The 18,403-nt window shown below is 39.0% G+C and overlaps 1 protein-coding gene across 4 annotated transcripts in view; it reads left to right on the forward strand.

The window, feature by feature from the left end:
- The first annotated feature begins 1,921 nt into the window (after positions 1-1,921).
- The window catches only part of rassf6 (Ras association domain family member 6), a 101,400-nt gene continuing 84,918 nt past the window's right edge, over positions 1,922-18,403 (forward strand). Inside the window, exons 1-11 of one of the 4 annotated variants that reach the window (XM_072372444.1) lie at positions 1,922-2,069; positions 5,373-5,444; positions 6,433-6,511; positions 6,714-6,874; positions 7,029-7,132; positions 7,583-7,782; positions 7,936-8,037; positions 8,374-8,425; positions 8,502-8,620; positions 9,259-9,356; positions 9,623-9,700. In XM_072372444.1, coding sequence (XP_072228545.1) covers positions 5,386-5,444; positions 6,433-6,511; positions 6,714-6,874; positions 7,029-7,132; positions 7,583-7,782; positions 7,936-8,037; positions 8,374-8,425; positions 8,502-8,620; positions 9,259-9,356; positions 9,623-9,698 — 1,050 coding nt within the window. In that variant the 5' untranslated portion in view covers positions 1,922-2,069; positions 5,373-5,385 and the 3' untranslated portion in view covers positions 9,699-9,700. Of the gene's footprint in view, positions 2,070-4,764; positions 5,086-5,372; positions 5,445-6,432; positions 6,512-6,713; positions 6,875-7,028; positions 7,133-7,582; positions 7,783-7,935; positions 8,038-8,373; positions 8,426-8,501; positions 8,621-9,258; positions 9,357-9,622; positions 11,483-18,403 lie in introns of those variants that run through there. The other 3 variants (XM_072372442.1, XM_072372445.1, XM_072372443.1) reach the window with 3 other exon arrangements.

Below are 18,403 nucleotides of genomic sequence, written 5' to 3' on the forward strand. Positions count from 1 at the left end.
TGTGTATGTGTGTTTTAACTTTGTGACAGACAGTGGCAGCTGCTTGCAGTCCTCATGCACAGTCACTCAGGTTTTGCAGCTATGCTCTAAGTTCAGAGGGCTCCAAGGCTCCAGTGCTGCACAGCTATTTGTCTGTGGTCAATAAGACCAGATGAGCTGCGGAAAGTTGTTCAATGAGCTGCTGGTATAAGTCACATTTATGTCAGTGATGGCAGAACCGAAACAGAGATTTAAAATGATTGAGATAAGATTTATTTACTGTATATAGACTATAAATGCACTGATATTTTTATTCAGCACAAACAAAGTCAAATCTACCATCACAGAGACTAAAGAAGTTGCCATAAAAAAACAAGACATAATACAAGTCAAGTGCTGTGGATAATGTATGAGAAAGCACACAAAACACTGTATGAGAAGCTGTATCCTCATTTGTCATTAACATGTTTTCCAGTATGCACATAAGCAACATTAATATTGCTTATTTGGCAAGTGAGACTTGAAACATCTGCACGTTTACAAACAATCATACATTCAGGCATATTACGTACCTCACTACAAACATTCTGACACGTGCACACACACGTACACACAGATAGACACTATCCAGGAGGCAGTCTTTGTGTCCACCTGTTGCCTGCCCACCCGTGTGTCCAGTTTTATTTTTGGAAAGGAATGGCATTTCAGCTCATTTGCTTCTTATCCATTCTGCTTCAGATGGACTCAACTATTGTGCTCCAACAGCAGGAACTCTCGGTCTTTGGGTCTGTTTTGGTTTTATTATGAGGTTTAAATATTGACTTCAGTTTTAAAGGAAGGTTTTGTGCTACAATGTGTGGTTTGAATTAGATATTAAGAACAATAGTTTAACTTGCGGTTGTGCTATTATCATCTAGTTCTTCTTCTTCTTTTTGCTTCTTGTTTTGTTGTCACTGTCCTTTAGCGAGTCAGAGAAGGTCCACGTAAAGGCAGATGTCCCTTGTTTCCGGCGGTGTGCACTTCATTGCTGCTCAGACACCTCACACATGTTTGACTGCCATCTGCCTCCACCTTCGTGTCAGGGATAAGATTACTCACACCACTGGGTGATGTTGTGTGCAGGATAATGAGTTTTAGTTTGATTTACTTTTTCAATCATTTCTGTTGTTTGCTAAAGGTGGCACTCTGCTAACGTACATCCAACACATAAATAACATCAGCTGAGAAAAAGATGGACAAAAAGACAAACGTGACTGTACCAGGAACCTCTGACTCAGGTGTCCAGCGTCACGCTTGAGATTATTTGCACAGGTCCTCTGACTCCCTCTGCTGTCAGAAACACAGTGGTAACTCCAATCATTAGTATAGTTTTGGAAGACTGAAGGTTAGAAACAAATATGAAAACATTGATTACTGTGGACCAGCTTTCAGCAAGATTTGGATTGCAAATATGTCATTCTGTAAGCTCTTCAAGTGTGATGCATATCATTCCACATAGTTGCTTATGTCGGCTAAAGCAGTTCAAGGTTGTTTTGCTCTAGTTAAACCAAACTGATGGAGTGTAAAGCTTAAGCTTAGACTAAGAATTCATGCCACCCTGATCATTTCAAATAAATCTACTGCACAGTATTTACTGCAGGTTGGTTAAAACATTTTCAAGATGTTTCACATAAATTAACAGTTATTTCATCATTCTTTTCACAGATGTATTTCAGTTTATAATAATGACCTCCATCAAGTCCACACTCATATTCCCATGATTGTGGGGAGTTTTTTCATTCTTTGAAACTAGCCCGGCTGCAAACAATTCTCTCGCAAAATCTCTCTCTCTTTCTCTCTTTACACAAGCTTGTATTCTGAAGTCGAGTCATATCTGCTATCAGCCTGCCACTCCCTCTAAACACTGCCTCAACGTGTTCTGCAATAATTAACCAGCTGCTGCGATGTTGCTACAGGCTCACCTCCTGCCACACAAACTGCACTTTGGACCTTTGAACACAAACACACTCACATGCTAAGTCACACACAAAACCTTGAACATGGAGTGGAGCTACTTAATTTCTTAGAAGACTGAAGGACAGACTGGACAGGTAGGAGTAAACATACTTTTGGTCATTTTTTTGGTAAGGCTTTACCAATTTTGATACACTCTTGCCAGCATTCACCGAAGGAATTGTTTTGTTTCATGCTTCAAGACTGAAAAATGTTAAAATTAGTCTTGTTTATGTTATATTATAAAATACAGGTGTTTTGCAACCTCTGTCTCTTGAGCTTGAATGCCTTGAATATAGCCATATAGCCATGAATATAGCATCTCCATTACGAAATATTTAGCAGAAAAGGGCACCAGACTAAAATGAACTGAATTGCAACTGTGGTCAGAATGTGCAAATGAGCGAGAAAGAGTGAGTGTCACTTACAGTCCGAGCACAGTTGTACGATGGACAGCCAGAAAGGAGCAGAGATGGGAGGAGGGCAATGAAGTGAAGTACTGGGTGTATACTGAAACACATATTTACTTTCTTTAGATCTTTTAAGCTGATTGACACCCCCTCCCCACACACACACACACACTAATTTGCTTATTTAACTAGTGACTAGTAACTGGCAACTTGTGTCTTTTTGTTTCATAGTAAGACTACTGTGACTTCCATTCATCCTTTTTCTATACCCGCTTAATCCGTTGGTCGGGTTGCAGGGGGGCTGGAGCCTATCCCAGCAGTCGGCTACTGTGACTTAAAACTGATATTTTTCTTCATGGTACAGGTTGACATATGTGACTGTATATAAAAGATGGACCTAGCTAACACATGTAGCCAAACAGAAAGCACTTCTAAATGTGATACCAACAACTAATGAGACACTAAATCAGTAGGGATTTCCCATATTTTCTTTCTTTATCATTATGCTGTTGGTTCTTCCTGCCATTCCAGGACTTGAAGAAATCATTTCTATTTTGTATTACTCACTTCCTACTAGAACATGCCAAACTGCCAGTAGCCGAACAGTGGAGAATCGTTACTGTAACTTTCTATTAATCTGCTGAAGTGCTTCTGTGCTCATGTTGCTCAGTTAAACTGTGATTAGAAGCAGGATTTGGAGGACAGTTCTGGCCCAGTTACAATCCTACTTCAGTGTGGTGTGGAAGCTTGAAGCATGCCTAAATATACTCTGAGAATGGGCTCACACTTATTATTTAGTTACCTTCAGTTTGGCTTTTTACATCACTGAGATTTAAAGGACGCTGTCTCTAACACACATACACACACAACACATGTAGACACACAAAGGTCTGAACACAGGGCAACCTCAAGGCCAACATGTTGAGTCTCGAAAGAAGAAAACAATAGTTGAAGACTCAGATAGACAAAAAACACAAAAATGCCACTCCTGTGTTTCACCCAGTCCTTTTATGTGCTCTCCTGAGCAATCCCACACGTCATACCCTGCATGCTCAGACGCAATCATGCACACCTGGGCGTGCTGCCTGGATTTACCTGCAGTCATGTTAGCCAGTCTAAAGCAGTAGTCAGTATTTTAATGTTATGGTTTGATGATGTCACTCAGCTGATGAGCTGTTCCTGGATCACTGTGGGGGCCAGATATTGAAAGGCAGATAACAATGTGTCTCTGAGAGAATATATTATCTGCAGGTGTAAAGATAAAGCCGTGAGTAAGAGAAGTGTAATAACAGTTTTGCATTCCCCTTCCTGAGCAAAGGAGGTAATGAGCATGAGGAAACAATGCTGCTGTTCCTTGTACGATAGTGTGACACAGTAGTACTTTGATTGACTTGTTGCGTTTTCTTTCTGCTTTCATGATTTGGGCAGTGATACTGCAAATGTTTCTCACTTTATCAGCTATATTTGTTTGCTGCTGTCTCACAAGGGTTAATGGTGTTGTGTTAATGCACATTAGGTGTGTGTTCTGATACATAACTTTCATATATTTGAGCATACAGTTCTGAAGTCATTCCAGAACCGGATTGACTCATTGGTTTTAGCAACAGGTTACTGTAGGACAGATAAATCTGCACCTGGAGTGCTGTTGATTGCTCTTTTGCTTCACTCTACATGATTCTTTGTCTGCTAATCAAATGAGCGCACATTGCATTTAACATGACATTGTCTTTGTAAGTAGCTGTGAACCAGCCGCCATGTCATGGTTGATGGGCATGTTGCCAGAGAGGAGATACTTTCAATGCTGGAAATTCAACTATATCCGCCCTCTAAAATCAGAAAAGAGCTCTAACATTGCTGTAAAATCAGCACATACAAGCAAGTCACCACACTATAGAGTGTATCTTTATATATTCTCTGAGGGTCTCAAAATCCTGAGAATCGAGATAAAATTGTGTTACAAATGAAAGACTCTAGCATGTCAAGCTGTGTTGGCTTAAAACTGCTTTCTAACTCTCCTACTGGTTCTACTAGAGTGATAACAACTTGGCTTCTTACACAACAAAATGGCTGGTTTGAATGTGGGTTGAGTTGGATGGTCCAACTCTGCCTTTTTGTGGGTCATACCAAGTTGCTACAGCTTTGTATAAAGAGCTGCATATTACCTTTTGTCAGGCTATTGTTGATTGACCTCCATGTGCAGGAGTCAAGTGTCAGTCAGAAAGAGGAGTGGCGAGGCTGCCGAGATCAAATGCTGAATACCTGAGATATTTCTTACTAGCAGACAAGCTGAGGCAGAGAGAGTTTGAAAGAATTAAAGAAATAGGCAAACCAGGTGGATAGCTGCAATTGAGAAAAAAAGCAGAGAGAGAAGCAGCATGTCTACTCCAGCAGTCACTGTTCATAGTCACAGACTTCAGCCTCTCTGACCAAAGAATAAACAAATGGTTGGTCCAACGCTGTCATCACTGGTTACTGGGTGGAGTACTGTTATTAAATCTCCTAGAGACAGACACACAAAAAAAAGAAAGTGAAAGAGTGAAGGCGCAGCTAAAGAGAGAGAGAGAGAGAGGGGGATAAATATAACACAAAATCTTCAGAGAGACAGAGAGGCTTGGAAGAGATATTTAAAGCACAGAAAGAAGAAAGAGCTCGAGACAAAGGCGCAAAATCCAGAAGAGAGCTCTGATTTGCCATGTTGGAGGAGGTAATACTTTAATTATCCTGTTATATTTGGAATGAGTGATATGATGTTGATTGCACAAGTGCTGTAGATTTCATTTTCAGCTGCATTCCTCGTTTGAGGTCAACGTTTTTCAGGTCAAGAGTCTTTATTTAGTAGCACGTACACGAGCAGGGACAGGCACTCTGGATTTAACAAGTCGGCAGCCTCTGGTTTTTACCTCCTGACTTGAAGCACACCCATGCCCGCTCTCATTTTGTGACCATGTGCAATTACAGGAGATGTTTGCTATTTTTTCTTTCTCTCTGCAGAAGTTATATAGAGATGAATGAAGCAGCTTTGCTCCCAGTGATCCAAGCAGGGGACGAGAGGACGCTGTCCAGGTAATTTACTGCTTATGCAGCTGAAACTATGCCATCTTTTGCTTTCAAGCATGCAAAAACATCAGCTATACACTGTTGTCTCCGATGAAGGGTGACAGTGTGATCTTCTAAACACACTTATTGCTATTCTGTTAAAATATTTGGGCGCAAAAGTTCCCCTACAGATTGGAGAAAACACAATTGGGACATTGCGTTGTGTTGTTTTTTTCCCCAAAAGAGAAAATCCAAGTCTTTTTCTGAGCCCTGTAGCTCACGCATGCATTGTTGTAGAAGCGTCATTCAAAGTTTAAAAGATAATGGGAAGTTGGACTTTTTGTCTTTTTTCCATCTTAATCAATATTTTCATATCTTTTAATGTTTTGCTTTGTTTTTTACATAACTGAGTTAAAGTTTTAATTTTTCTTTTTAAGAGAATTGTTTTATTTAGAGTGTGGTCATATCAAACACACTAAATATTGACCCTCTTAAATATTCAGAACTCTTTTTGTTTCAAACAGCTTTTATGTTCATAATTAAAAACACTGTAAATTTTCTTCTTTCACTCAGAGTGACTGAGTTATTATGACAGAGCGCCATATCCACCCACCCAAACTCATTTTTACTGCCAATAGATTTGAGCTCAGATATTTCTCATAAAATTTTGAAGTTGGTGGCCTCTTTAACCCGCAATAAGAACTATATGAACTACAGCATTTCATCTGTGCCGAGCAAAATATTCTGCCTTTCATGGCTCAAGAATTTGTTTCTATATGCTTTTTACTTTCTGCACAGCAAGTGTTTGTCTGAGGCCTTATCTCTAGCGTCTGTAGCGTCTGCTCTACAGAGTGTGTGTGTGTGTGTGTGTGTGTGGGGGGGGGGGGGGGGGGGGGGGGGGGGGGGGGGGTTGCTCCCCATCCCCATCCCTGTCCCCTTGCTTCCAAAAAAAGGCAGGAATATGTTAAAGCTGCGTTGGTCCTTGCAAATTTTATTATACAATTCTTCATTTTAGAGCAGAATTTCTCTCACTGCTGAACACATACAACTGTTTCCTGAAGGACCAGACTCAACTGCACCTCACTTACTCTCAGGTATGAAGAAACTATATTATTTCACATTATTTCTGTGTTGTTTTACATAGATCTACTGCACGTGGTGTTTTTTTTGGGGGTTTTTTTTGGGGGGGGGGGTGTCATCGTTGTTGTTAGTTTAAAGCTGCTATGAGCATCGTCCTGACCGTGTGATCAGCAATTACACACCATACAGGTGTCTGTGGGTTTGTCTCTGTAACAGGGGGTTGATGGAGAGGTGATAGTGGAAGGCTTTCTGAATATCTCTTGGGGAGTTCGGCGACCCATCAGGCTAAAAATACAGGATGACAAACAGATGCTTTCCTTCACTCCTCTGATCTCACCTGATCCCACCAGTCCAGTCAGCCCAGTGGGGAACAGAAGGTCAGTTTTTGAGTCATGGTACCAACATTAATATGCAATAAATATTGATTTGGAACCGGTGCTGCAAATATGTGGGAATTTCCACATGTCCAGATTGAAAGTCCTGTGCATGTGGCTATGCACATCAATGGCATTTCCTGTCTCTCTGCCTCAGCAGCAGTATGTCACGATGGGGAGAATACAATGATCTTCACCAGATAGACGAGATGGCAGAGACAGAGGCAGCACAGGAGACAGTGGTCAAAGATCCTCTACCAGGTTGATTTAAATTCCCTCCTGTAACTTAACAATGTTTTCAGTGACAAATGAATCTGCTGATCATGTTATCTACTAGAATAGTGTAGCTGGTATTAGATTCTAGATTGGTTTAAGTTTTCTAAATACAGTGACATTGATCAGTGCAGACATTAAATAATCATGTCCTTTCCTTTAAATAAAGGTTTAAAAGTATTAACAAATGACATATTTAGATTTTTTAGTATTTTGTAGAAAACCTCCCAACTTTTTCAGAAACAAAGGGTTACATTAAGATTGTTCCATGGGCACAAACTCTGATTGTAAAAGATTTATAGACTGTAATTAAACCTCATTTTTACATTTATGAAGCCTGTTAAATCTCTCTCTTTAGTTGCTCAAACCTGTTTTTATTAGTCACAGCATATGTTGAATATGAGGCATTTTATTTGCATATGTTTGAACGATCCTAAGGCCCACCTGCTTATGAGACCGCTACCCTGCGCCCTGTGAGGCAGAAGAACCCAGAGTTAGAGGCGGAGTCTAACCTCTTTCGCTGTATGAGCGACGCCTCGTTGGTTAAGAGAAGGAGGGGCCGCGGAAAGTCAGCAGCACAGAGGGAGAAAGAAAGACAGCATCGCTTTTCTATCAATGGACACTTCTATAACTACAAAGTAAGTTACTGCTCAACCCATCTCGGGTGACTTCTTGTTTCCTACTTTCTTCTATTCATTCTTTGCAACTTTTTATGCCATCCCTCCCTTTTCAAACAAACCCTCTTCTGTTTCCTCTGTCCATGTGCTCATCATTTTCATTGTATTCTGCAGACCTCCATTTTCACTCCGTCCTTTGGTACTTCAACTAAAGTTCGTATCTCCAGCAAGATGGCCACAAACCAAGTCATTGAACAGCTGCTGAACAAGTTCAAGGTGAGTTTGGAGTTTATTTTACAACTAGTGACTGTGACTTGAAAATAGTAACACATCACATTACATGATAATTGATCATTTTTAACGTTATCCATCAGCAAAAACATTAACGTGCACATCCATCAGCAAAAACATTAACGTGCACATCCATCAGCAAAAACATTAACGTGCACCCAATTGGACTTTTCAATTAATTTAGTGTCTCTGTATAACCATTTCTTATAAAAACAAAAGTGTGAGGTAATTTGATTGATGAATAGAAATAAAATACCTGAGACCTTCAGTAGCAAATCAAAAATAAGGATTTAAGATCAGTTGTCTCTGTTTCTCCTACAGATAGAAAATGATCCCCAAGAATTTGCGCTCTACTGCGTTCACCAAAGTGGAGGTAGGATTGGTCTATCCTATGGGATATATAAATCATTAAATAAAATGCCAGCTTTACGTAAATGTGTTTTTTCTAGAGAAGAGGAAGCTGAGTAACAGAGAACTGCCGCTGTGGGAGCGCATACTGCAGGGGCCCTCTGATGACATCATGAAGATATTTTTGATGGACATGCATGAGGAGGAAGTCAGCAATGATGTGAGTTTGCTCATCTCCCTCGTAGACCTAACACTGAAAATTCCAACAGGCTCCTCTGGATGCTTTTAAAGCATTAAAGCAAACAAAAACTTATACACGACTGAATGTTGTTGCTTCAAAATTTGTATCATCATTCAGTGTGCTCCTGACCCTGTGCTGTCATTTCATGTCCCCTTGACTCTGCTACTTGCATCTCTCTCACAGAATCCGAGCAGAGGGTCTCATATTGTATGCCTAAGCTTCTTTACCGAGACTGAGTACTGTCTTTACATTTTTACAGTTCTAAATGTGAGACAGCTCCTTATTTTGTAACACCGATAAAAGGTCAAGAAACTTAGCTGTGACTGTCTGCCCCTCCCTTATCGTCCCGGTGTCCATGTCTGAGCCCTGCTCTGCTCTCCATGTTTTCACAAGAGCATCGCTCCTCTCTTAAAAGGACTTCATCAAAGAAAATGCATTAATGCTTACACTGTGGTTTCTTGATGTTATGAGGCTCCGAGGTTGTTTTTACCCAGTAAGTCCTTTTGGATTATAGCATCTACTAAATGAATGAATGTAAATTTAATAGTACCTTTCAAGTGAAATTGTCCTGTGTGTATTTTCTGTTACAAATGAATACTGTTCCCTCTTCCCCTTAGGTTGCTCAGTATCTGAACCTAGAGCTTCCGATTCTGGAACAAGTTCTATTGAAACTCAGAGAGCAGGAGAACCAGGAGATACAAAGGGTCATCAGCAAGTTAGTATATCATTTGCCAGCTGTATTCAATTCTAATCAGATCAGATCTTCCATCATGAAGTAACACTTTACTTCCTTCTGTTGCTCAGCTGTCAGACAGCACAGCTGCACTCACAAGGTTCACACAAGTGTGCGAAAATGAAATAACTGCAGTAACCTTGTTTGGTCAGGTGATGGCGCCAAGATTTATATCAACTTTAGTTTCTTTGCTTCTTACTTATGTGTGCCTGCATGTGTTTTTGTTATTCTGTGTGTGTGTATGTCAGGTACCACCACCAACAAAGACTGCTGTCCCAAATGCTGAACTGCAGGGTATCCCCTCACATTGAGACCAGCGTCTGACTACCGTCAAACTGAGTTACTGACGCCCCTGCTTAATGGGAAAAAAATAATGGGTAAACACAGTGGAACTCTGGACGATTTATTTTTTCACATCTTTAACCTTTCAAAGAAGATTAAACATTTAGGTTCTGACACATGAAAGACACCACATGACACCGTTATTATCAAGTGATAAAATACACGATGCTCTTTCGAGTCCTACAAAAGGAGTCAGGTATAGGCTACAGTTTTTTTTTTCCTTTTTTTCTTGTTTTTTTTCTGAAAGTGTACATTTTCTATAAAATACAGATAGCTGTAAGATACTGTTGCCAGCATGTTTGATTTGGTTAGCTTGTGAATTAAAGGGGACCAGCATAACAACTCTCTTTTTTGTGATCTTTGGGGTTAAAGTGAACTGTGTGCCACTGGAATTGTTGGTTAGCACCGTTGCCTCACAGCGAGAGGGTTCCAGGTTCAACTCCTGGCTGGGGCCTTTCTGTGAGGAGTTTGCATGTTCTCCCCGTGTATGCATGGGTTCTCTCCAGGTTCTCCGACTTCCTCCCACAGTCCAAAACATGCATGTTAGATTAATTGGTGTCTCTGAAATTGTCCTTAGGAGTGAGTGTGAGTGTGTGTGACCTGTGATGGACTGGCAACCTGTCCAGGGTGTACCCCGCCTCCTGCCTGATGACTGCTGGTATAGGCTCCAGCCCCCCCGCGACCCGACCGATGGATTAAGCGGGTATTGAAAATGGATGAATGGATGGATATGATTTGTTATGATTGATTTAATGTTTGACTTTGAGCAATAGTATTGATGAGTACTTGTAATTTTTCTGTTGATATGTTACTTTATATAGCTGACTGCCATGAGGGCCACAGTGGAAATAGGTGTGAAATGTGACATGTATAGTGGTGAAATATACAGACGCTTAACCTATGTGAACGTGTTATCTTAGTGAGTACAACTAGAAGTCTGCAGTACTCAATGCTCCAGTGATTTTTATACTGTAAGTTGTGTAATTAAATTAACATTCACACATGAAAATGCATCATCTTTCTGGTATAACTGATGAGGAAAGAGGTTCTGAAATAGTACTGTTTTTGCATGAACAATGACTTTGACAATGATTGTCAAGCTACAATAACAGCTGTTTTATTTTATTTTATTTCCAAAATTCCTATTCAAAGCAGTGCACAACATTTTCCTGAGCTAATATGTTTTAGAGGTCAGTGTCTAAAAAAGTGAGTTGTTATTTTTTTAAATGGAATCAGTAACTCATGCTGTCACACAAATGCTCTGAGGTGAAAACTGTACAGTAGTTTTGCAAACATTCCAAATTTATGTGTGTAACCATCAGGATAACAATTTTACTTCTTGTGCCTCCTTAGCGCTTGCACTTATGTCTTTGCTTCTGCTTCTCTTCTCGCCATGTTTGCTCTGTCTGGCTGTTTCTGGACTTTCCCTGTTGTCCATGTCAGAGATTTAATAAGTAAGTCTGTACAGCCAAGCTTTGTTCCACAGATACCAAATACAACTCAAGTTGTGGGAAAGTAAATGCCTAAGGCCATGAATAAGACTTTTGTGTGTCTTATTGAACTTTGTGTTTGAGTCAGGAAACTGCTTCCAAAGTGGAAACACCAGCATGCTGATAGAGAAATAATAATATAATGTAGAGTGGGTGCTGTTTAGTTGCAAATATCAAATATTTTACAACTGACTATGACCAAGCAGTGAGTCTGATTTTCCTCTGCACTAACGAATGACTGAATGAGAATAAATTGTATCTGGCCATATAATTGTGGATGGGAGTTTTCATGTGAATTCTTCAAAGTCTTTTAAGAAATGGAAAGAAAGTGTTTCAGAAAACGTCCGGGTTTTCCGTACTATGCATGTGACGTGAAAGCTTTGAACTTAAACAACCAATTTACGTACAGGCTATGTCACAGCTTCAGACTGCCACAGTCTGCTGGTGTAGTACATCAATTAAACAACCTATATTCTGTGAGACTTCCAATTTTCATCACAAATTCTGAAGCATTTAGCCATCTGACAAAAGCAACAGAAAAACATGTTGATGAGAGCAGCTTTATTGGGAATTTGACAGTATCAATATACGATTGTATTTCAACTCTTTCAAAAATTCAATTATTTCAAAAAGATGTAATGAGATGGATATGTTTTAAAAGTCTGGTTTACTGACTCTCCAACTAGACAGAAACACATTGAAAATTTGTATTTTTGGCCGATTCCACCCACTGCCGTGCTATGCTTATACAAATTGTTATGGCTATAAAGCTGTGAAAGACTATCATGGCCTTACAACTGTTGCATGCACTCTTCATGCAATGTCTAGTCTTATGCGTATGCACTCACCATAAAGCCATTAATGTAGTAGGTATGGTATATATATGCTGTATATATTATTAGTGCTTGCAGCTAAACTTTAAGCATGTACAGATCAAGATGCCATGATGAATGCTCCTTGCTGAACTGTACAGGTCCCTCATTGCTATATAATTGTGAATGATCTTTTAGGCATCAGAAAGAAATTGAAAGTTATACCATTGCAAAGATTAATGAGTGCAGTCAGATTACATTTCAAAACCCACGGAAATGCATTTACAGAATATAACAAGTAGGAAATCTTTACCTGCTGCCAGTTGTACGAAAGGGTAAATGGAATGTATCTGCATATGTTGAAAAATCTCAAACTGAATATAATTTTGGATCTATGTGAACATATTTTATCTCCAGAATATTTTCCACTGGTATCCTGTTTGCAAACGTCTGCTCTGGTAATGGGGGAAACAGAAAGCCTTGTGCCACAGTATGATTTAAGAGAAATGAAGAAATGAACACAAGTTTGACTAAATCATCAATTATGGATGGGTATTTTTTTCACAAGGAGGGAGAAACTGTGTTGAGTTCTGCAGACCCTGCTCTGATCTTGAATGTAAGAAAATATCTTGAATCATAAAGTACCTTCCACAGACTCAGTTTTTCAGTTTTATTTCGGAGACACCATTTTTCTCATCTCAAGCGTTTACAAATGAATCATTAAACAGAAAAAAGGGACATCGATATATCCAATGAAACTGTAAGCCACATACAACAGCTAACCTCCACAATTCCTCTTCTTCTCTTCTCTTTTCTAAATCAAATCAGTGAAATCATTGAAATCAGGAGCAAAATGTTAACACTGTATGCCAAAAATGCAAGGAGGAAAGTTGAGGATGTAAAACTGTAAACGCTACTAAACCTCTGTGAACATTCGGTGGCACTTCTGCCCCTGCAGGTTATATTTCCTTTTCACTGTGTTGAAACTCACAGAGAAGTTGCACTTCAGTCGCTGGGGAAAAAAGAGAAGGAAAAAAAGAATGAAATGTTTATATTAGTAACAAACAGAAATCTTAATCTTAAATCTATGAGGAGATTTGTTTTACATGACCCCAAGCGCAGCACGATAGGCAAAGTTTATTTGGAAAAGTAAACTAGTGCCAAACAGTGATAATCAGTTTGTTGTCATTTGTGATCCTGCTAAGTTTCATACTGATCTGATAATGGCCAATAACATTACTGATACAGATACCTCTCAAATTTTAAAAAATAGGTTGTGTTCTTTCACATGTGTGAGAGCAGTGTGTCGTGATTTATAAGGTGCATGTTTCATCAATAAGCCAAATCCCAATACACTTTTACAACCATCACTTTTACTCAGTCAACAATGTTACTGGAAAAAAATAAGTAGGCAACAAAAGATTTTTAATAGTATGAGTTGAGATTCAAATTTTACTTTATACTATGAACTGCATACATGTAAGTTTCCCAAAACTAAATGTTTTAAAACTTAGATTATTCTTTTCTTTAGATTTTGTTCAGAAACATCAACACAATGTCTTCCTTACATTACATTTCATTCAAAGTGCATACAATTATTGTTGGAAAATCTGGCAAATAAAGTGTAACTAACAAAACAAAAGCTATGTAAGGTGCCTGGATATTCTTTTCTCTGGAAAGAATTCTGCTGACTTGAGCCTGAGCAATTTCCTTTTTCCTTTCTGTTTATTTTGCAGGCTACTCTTTCTCGTAATTATTCACTGTTTGTGTTTCACACAAAATCAGTGGGGTTATCACAAGTCTGCTATTTTTGCTTCAATGACAGCCATAAACTACCTTCACATGACATTCTGTATGCAATCACTCAATGTAGACAGTGTGTGTTGGCTCTCTGTGATGCTGAATCAAGTGACATAGCGGAGAAGGGGAAGAAGAGGGGGCTCCTTTAAAGTTGTGAAAAGCACAGTCTTTGCACAAACGTGTTGCTTTTGAATGAAACAGGGGCACCACACTGACGTTAGAGAAAAGGAAATAAAAGTGAAGTATCAATACCATCATCATGATTAAGCCATTCTTGAGGTAATACCAATGATTAGTATTGATACTGTTAATAACAGGATCAAACTCCCATCCAATTAGCTGTTCTTAACCAGAGCTCCTGGTTAGGTGCAGATTTAAGTTGCATCACATTACCATGAGCTTCTGTGAAAGAAGAACATGCTCATCTATTAATAGAAGAGTAGTATGATGATAATATTCAGCACGTCCTGTTATAGGCCCTTTTACAACAGGCAACACTCTGAACTTTTTTCTGTTAGCAAAAATTGACAAAGATTTTAAATAGATGAGGGAAATGCCACAACCGTGGGTCTAAAGAAAGCTTGCATTGCTTTTTCTGTTCTTTAGGGAAGACTTATGCTTTAATTTCCTCACCCAAAAGTAGTACTATGTGGCACTGAATCAAGATCTTTACTCCCAGCCACTATATGTATTGTTCTAAAATTATTTGAACAATACCTCTGGAGCGTAAGCAGTTATCATTGACTCGAGCCATTATGCATGTAAAGTAATGGTGGGTGCCATAATTTTCTATCGCACAATGCAGGGAATCACGAAATATGTGACAGAAAATTTGAATTTTGAAAAAGTGAACTTGTGTTTTTAATAATATTTTATGGAAGAAGTAAGTTTCTGGTACTGTTTGTAATATTAGAATGGATTTCTTTCCTGTTTATACTCTGATACTTCTTCTACACAGTAGACAACATAGCAATGGACATCTGACATGTTCAGATTTTCCCTTCAGGTGGTCTAATTGCTGCTACTTGCTTTTTTTATGTGTATCTGTATCTAAAATCCACATCTAAAGCCAGCGCCATAATTCTCTGCACATTTTGTTGCTAAAATTCAGTTTCTGAAAAGTGCTGTGATTTGAATGTAACTTTAGACAGTTAAAAGCAGACAAACAGAACAGATGTACCATTTTCTCCAGATTGCAGCTGATCAGGTCATATTTTTCATTCTTGAGACAATCGGTTTTTCCCAGGACTGCTGTAATATCATAGAGGATGAGTTTTTGACAATGAGTGCGAAGTGGGAAGCGGCTTTTTATCATCATGGCATATACAGTATAACTGTTGGCATTGGTGACTGAGACCAGTTTGAATATCTTTCTGGTGAAGGATTTAGTGTTTAACATCTTCACAGCATACTGAGCTGCCTCCATAACTTTGGTTGACACCATCTCCCCCTCAAAATTGCCACCTGTGAAGAAAAGAAGGAAAACATGGACTCAAAAATGTATGCCAATGTCCAATTGGTGAGATAACTGTTATATGCTTGCACGCCTTGCAGGCATTGTGCATAATTGAAGAACACCACCAGAATCACTGGAATTTACACATTTAGAAGACACCAGAAACCAGGAAACTTGTCCAGTTCCACCTAAGACTCAGAAACCATAGCAAAACAACACAGCCAAGCATGATCGTGACAGTACCTCCACATTAACACAAATGCTAAACCTAACATTTCACTAAATCCAGTAATACCTTTCCTCCATTTAAGAGTGAAGTTGCCCTTTTAAAAACTTGCTGTATGAGATAACACAGTTGTGTCATATAAGGAAAGACAACGGCAGTGTAAAATGACAAAGGAAACCTTTGTAAATTCAGTTCACATTTTTTACTATTGCCATTACAGTTTAAGTCCTGGTAATGAAGGACCATGTTAAAATTTTTATTTTTTTTTCCATTTTACAGTCCCTGAAACCAACCTCTGCTCTGCCAGTTTATTCAAATGGCAATGATGAATCCATCTGACTCGTGTTTCAGCCCCAGAGGTGACTCAGAACAACCAACCAAACTGCAGTAAACAGTCTCCAAGTACATAAACACAAAGATTCTTCTGTAGACCTACAGGCACACTTTGTCAGAGGGCACAAGGTTGAATGGCTCTGCTACTCACAGTACGCTCATTTTTGCTTAAGTTTGTTATATGCAGTTTGTAGATAGGATTATTAAATGATAAATAACAGCTACCTTTCCTTTTTTTTAAAGAGTTGTCTAATTGTCTACTTTAATTAGTTTAGCATTTTTATGTTTAACTGGTTTCCAGATGTCACTCATAATAATTCTTAATAATAATAAGCAACCTGCCCTTTCCTTATCACAAGACCAGTTTGATTTCAGTTTTATCTTACAGCTGCCATGAGGTGTGTTCACCCCACATTCAGGCTCTTGTAAAACAATATATATATGTATATTTTCAAAGAAATGATGACATAGAATGGATATTTGGATGGGATTTATACCAATCCAGTCAAAAAGAGATTTTTAATTGACGTCTGTTGATAAACATGGGACTTTACAAAACATCTAATCAAACCTGTTTTTATTATTTGAGTCACAACCATTTTTTTGGAAGTGGGGCTGTAAGAATGAGATGAAATCTGCGTAAGCCTATACTGGTTTATTTGCTTGTTATGCACTAGATCAGTTTATACTCTATTGTTAAGCCTGCTTGCAACAGCAATCGTCTTCCAGTCAGAAGGTATTGGTTTGATTATATAGATTTCCTGGATAACATTTTGACGTGTTCTTGGGCAAGACATTGACATGCCCACAATTTTCCTCCAGTGAATCTATCGGCGTCAGTGTGTGAATGTGTAAGACAAAGGGGTACTAAAAGCATTGTGGGGCCTTTAACACTGTATAGACATGCTGTATGAGGATGTGTGTGAGTGGATGTCAGTGGCTTGTGCTGTAAACTAGACAAGAGAAGGGCTATGTAAGTACAGTCCACTTATCATTTTCCTGTCTGGAGCGTCACTCCACATATCTATACAATACAGTGGTAGTTTTTTTCATTCCTTCTACATATCACTACTTACTGCTTCCACTGATTTCCGCCACAGGCTGATCTCCCACACACAGCTGGAGAAGTGACAGGCATATCAGCGCTGACAACAGGCGAGACATCTTCGCTTGTGCTCTTCTGATCTCCAGAAAGGATGTCAGTTCACTTGTGAGGGACAACCTGCCAGCCACCAAACTGATGTGTCCAGGATAATAATGAGAGCCGTAAACCAAAGAGAGAGAAACTGAAAACACTTGGAATACATTAGAGGCAAAAAGTGCAAAACTGAGGCATACAGAGCTACATGAAAGAAAGAAAAGAAAGTACAGATAATTACCTTTTTGCAATCAAAAGTATAAAGTCTCACCTTGTAAATTTTTAAGCAATAGTTAGCAAAAGTGAGACAAACAATGTTGTTATGAAGAGAAAGACGGGGTTGTAAGTTAAAGTGTCTGAAGCCTCCGCATTTTAACTGGAATGTTTTCCCCCTCCTACTGCCTGGCAGTGACGTCTTGCAGCAGCTATACTTGGAGGTCTGAGTGTACCGTAAATGCAGATAAAAATGTATCAAATTACAACATGAACAAAGAAACATTGAAAAATTAATAAAATAATAAATGAGCAAATTTTCATGATCTGTGTTTTTGTTGTGTGTGTGTGTTCTGTTTTTCCTGTCCTTTGAGTCATTTTGTGGTTTCTTTTGGTTCTATGTTCTTAGTTTGCTTAGTTTATCCAGGCCTATTTTGATCAGTTTATTATTATTTGCATCATCATTTTCCCTGTTTGATTCTCAGCTCCATTCCCACGCTTGTCTTCTATCCAATCAATCACAGCTGCAGTCACTTCCTCGATAGTTTCTCTCTGTATATATTGCATTGTATTCTTCCTCAGCGGCACTTTTAGTTCTTAATCGTTCTGAATAAATCAAGTTTTGTTTTCCTTCAACCGTCTGCCATACCTGTGTCTACATTTGGGTCCTTCTCATCATCTCCATCATGTCCATTCACATTGAAAATGTTCATTTTGTAATAATAAGAAGTCTCTCCAAACTATTTATGTCCAAACAAATGAATTGTGATCATGCAGACAAGTCAGAGAGGTATCTCTTATTTGCAAAATGGCAGCCAGTATAGAGAGGGATTCTACAACCTGCCTATTGGGGCCCTCGGAATCTAAACTCTTTTCTTTGGGTTCCCGGTCCCAGGAATTTTTTTTAAAGCATTGCTTTGAATGTTGTCTCCTCCATTGTTTGTTCTGTCAAAGGACGTTCCAAAGGATGCACTGAGGCTCCTTTTCATACCATTTTGAGAATTTAACCAGCTCTTGTAATTGCTGCCCCTCAGATCCGGGTGAGTTCACTCCCTTTAGAGACTTACCACACCTACCTTTCTAAGCGAAAAAGACCATTTGACTGAACCCACAGTATAGCCACTATTAGCTTTCCAGCATACTCTTGGGCAACCAGGACCCCAGGCTGGATGGTTTTAGTTCGGAGGATAGATTTACCAAATTCAGGCCAGTATTTCAC

The sequence above is a fragment of the Leuresthes tenuis genome, unplaced genomic scaffold (assembly GCF_036924035.1).
Source record: "Leuresthes tenuis unplaced genomic scaffold, fLeuTen1.0.hap1 SCAF_19, whole genome shotgun sequence".
NCBI classification, from domain to species: domain Eukaryota; kingdom Metazoa; phylum Chordata; class Actinopteri; order Atheriniformes; family Atherinopsidae; genus Leuresthes; species Leuresthes tenuis.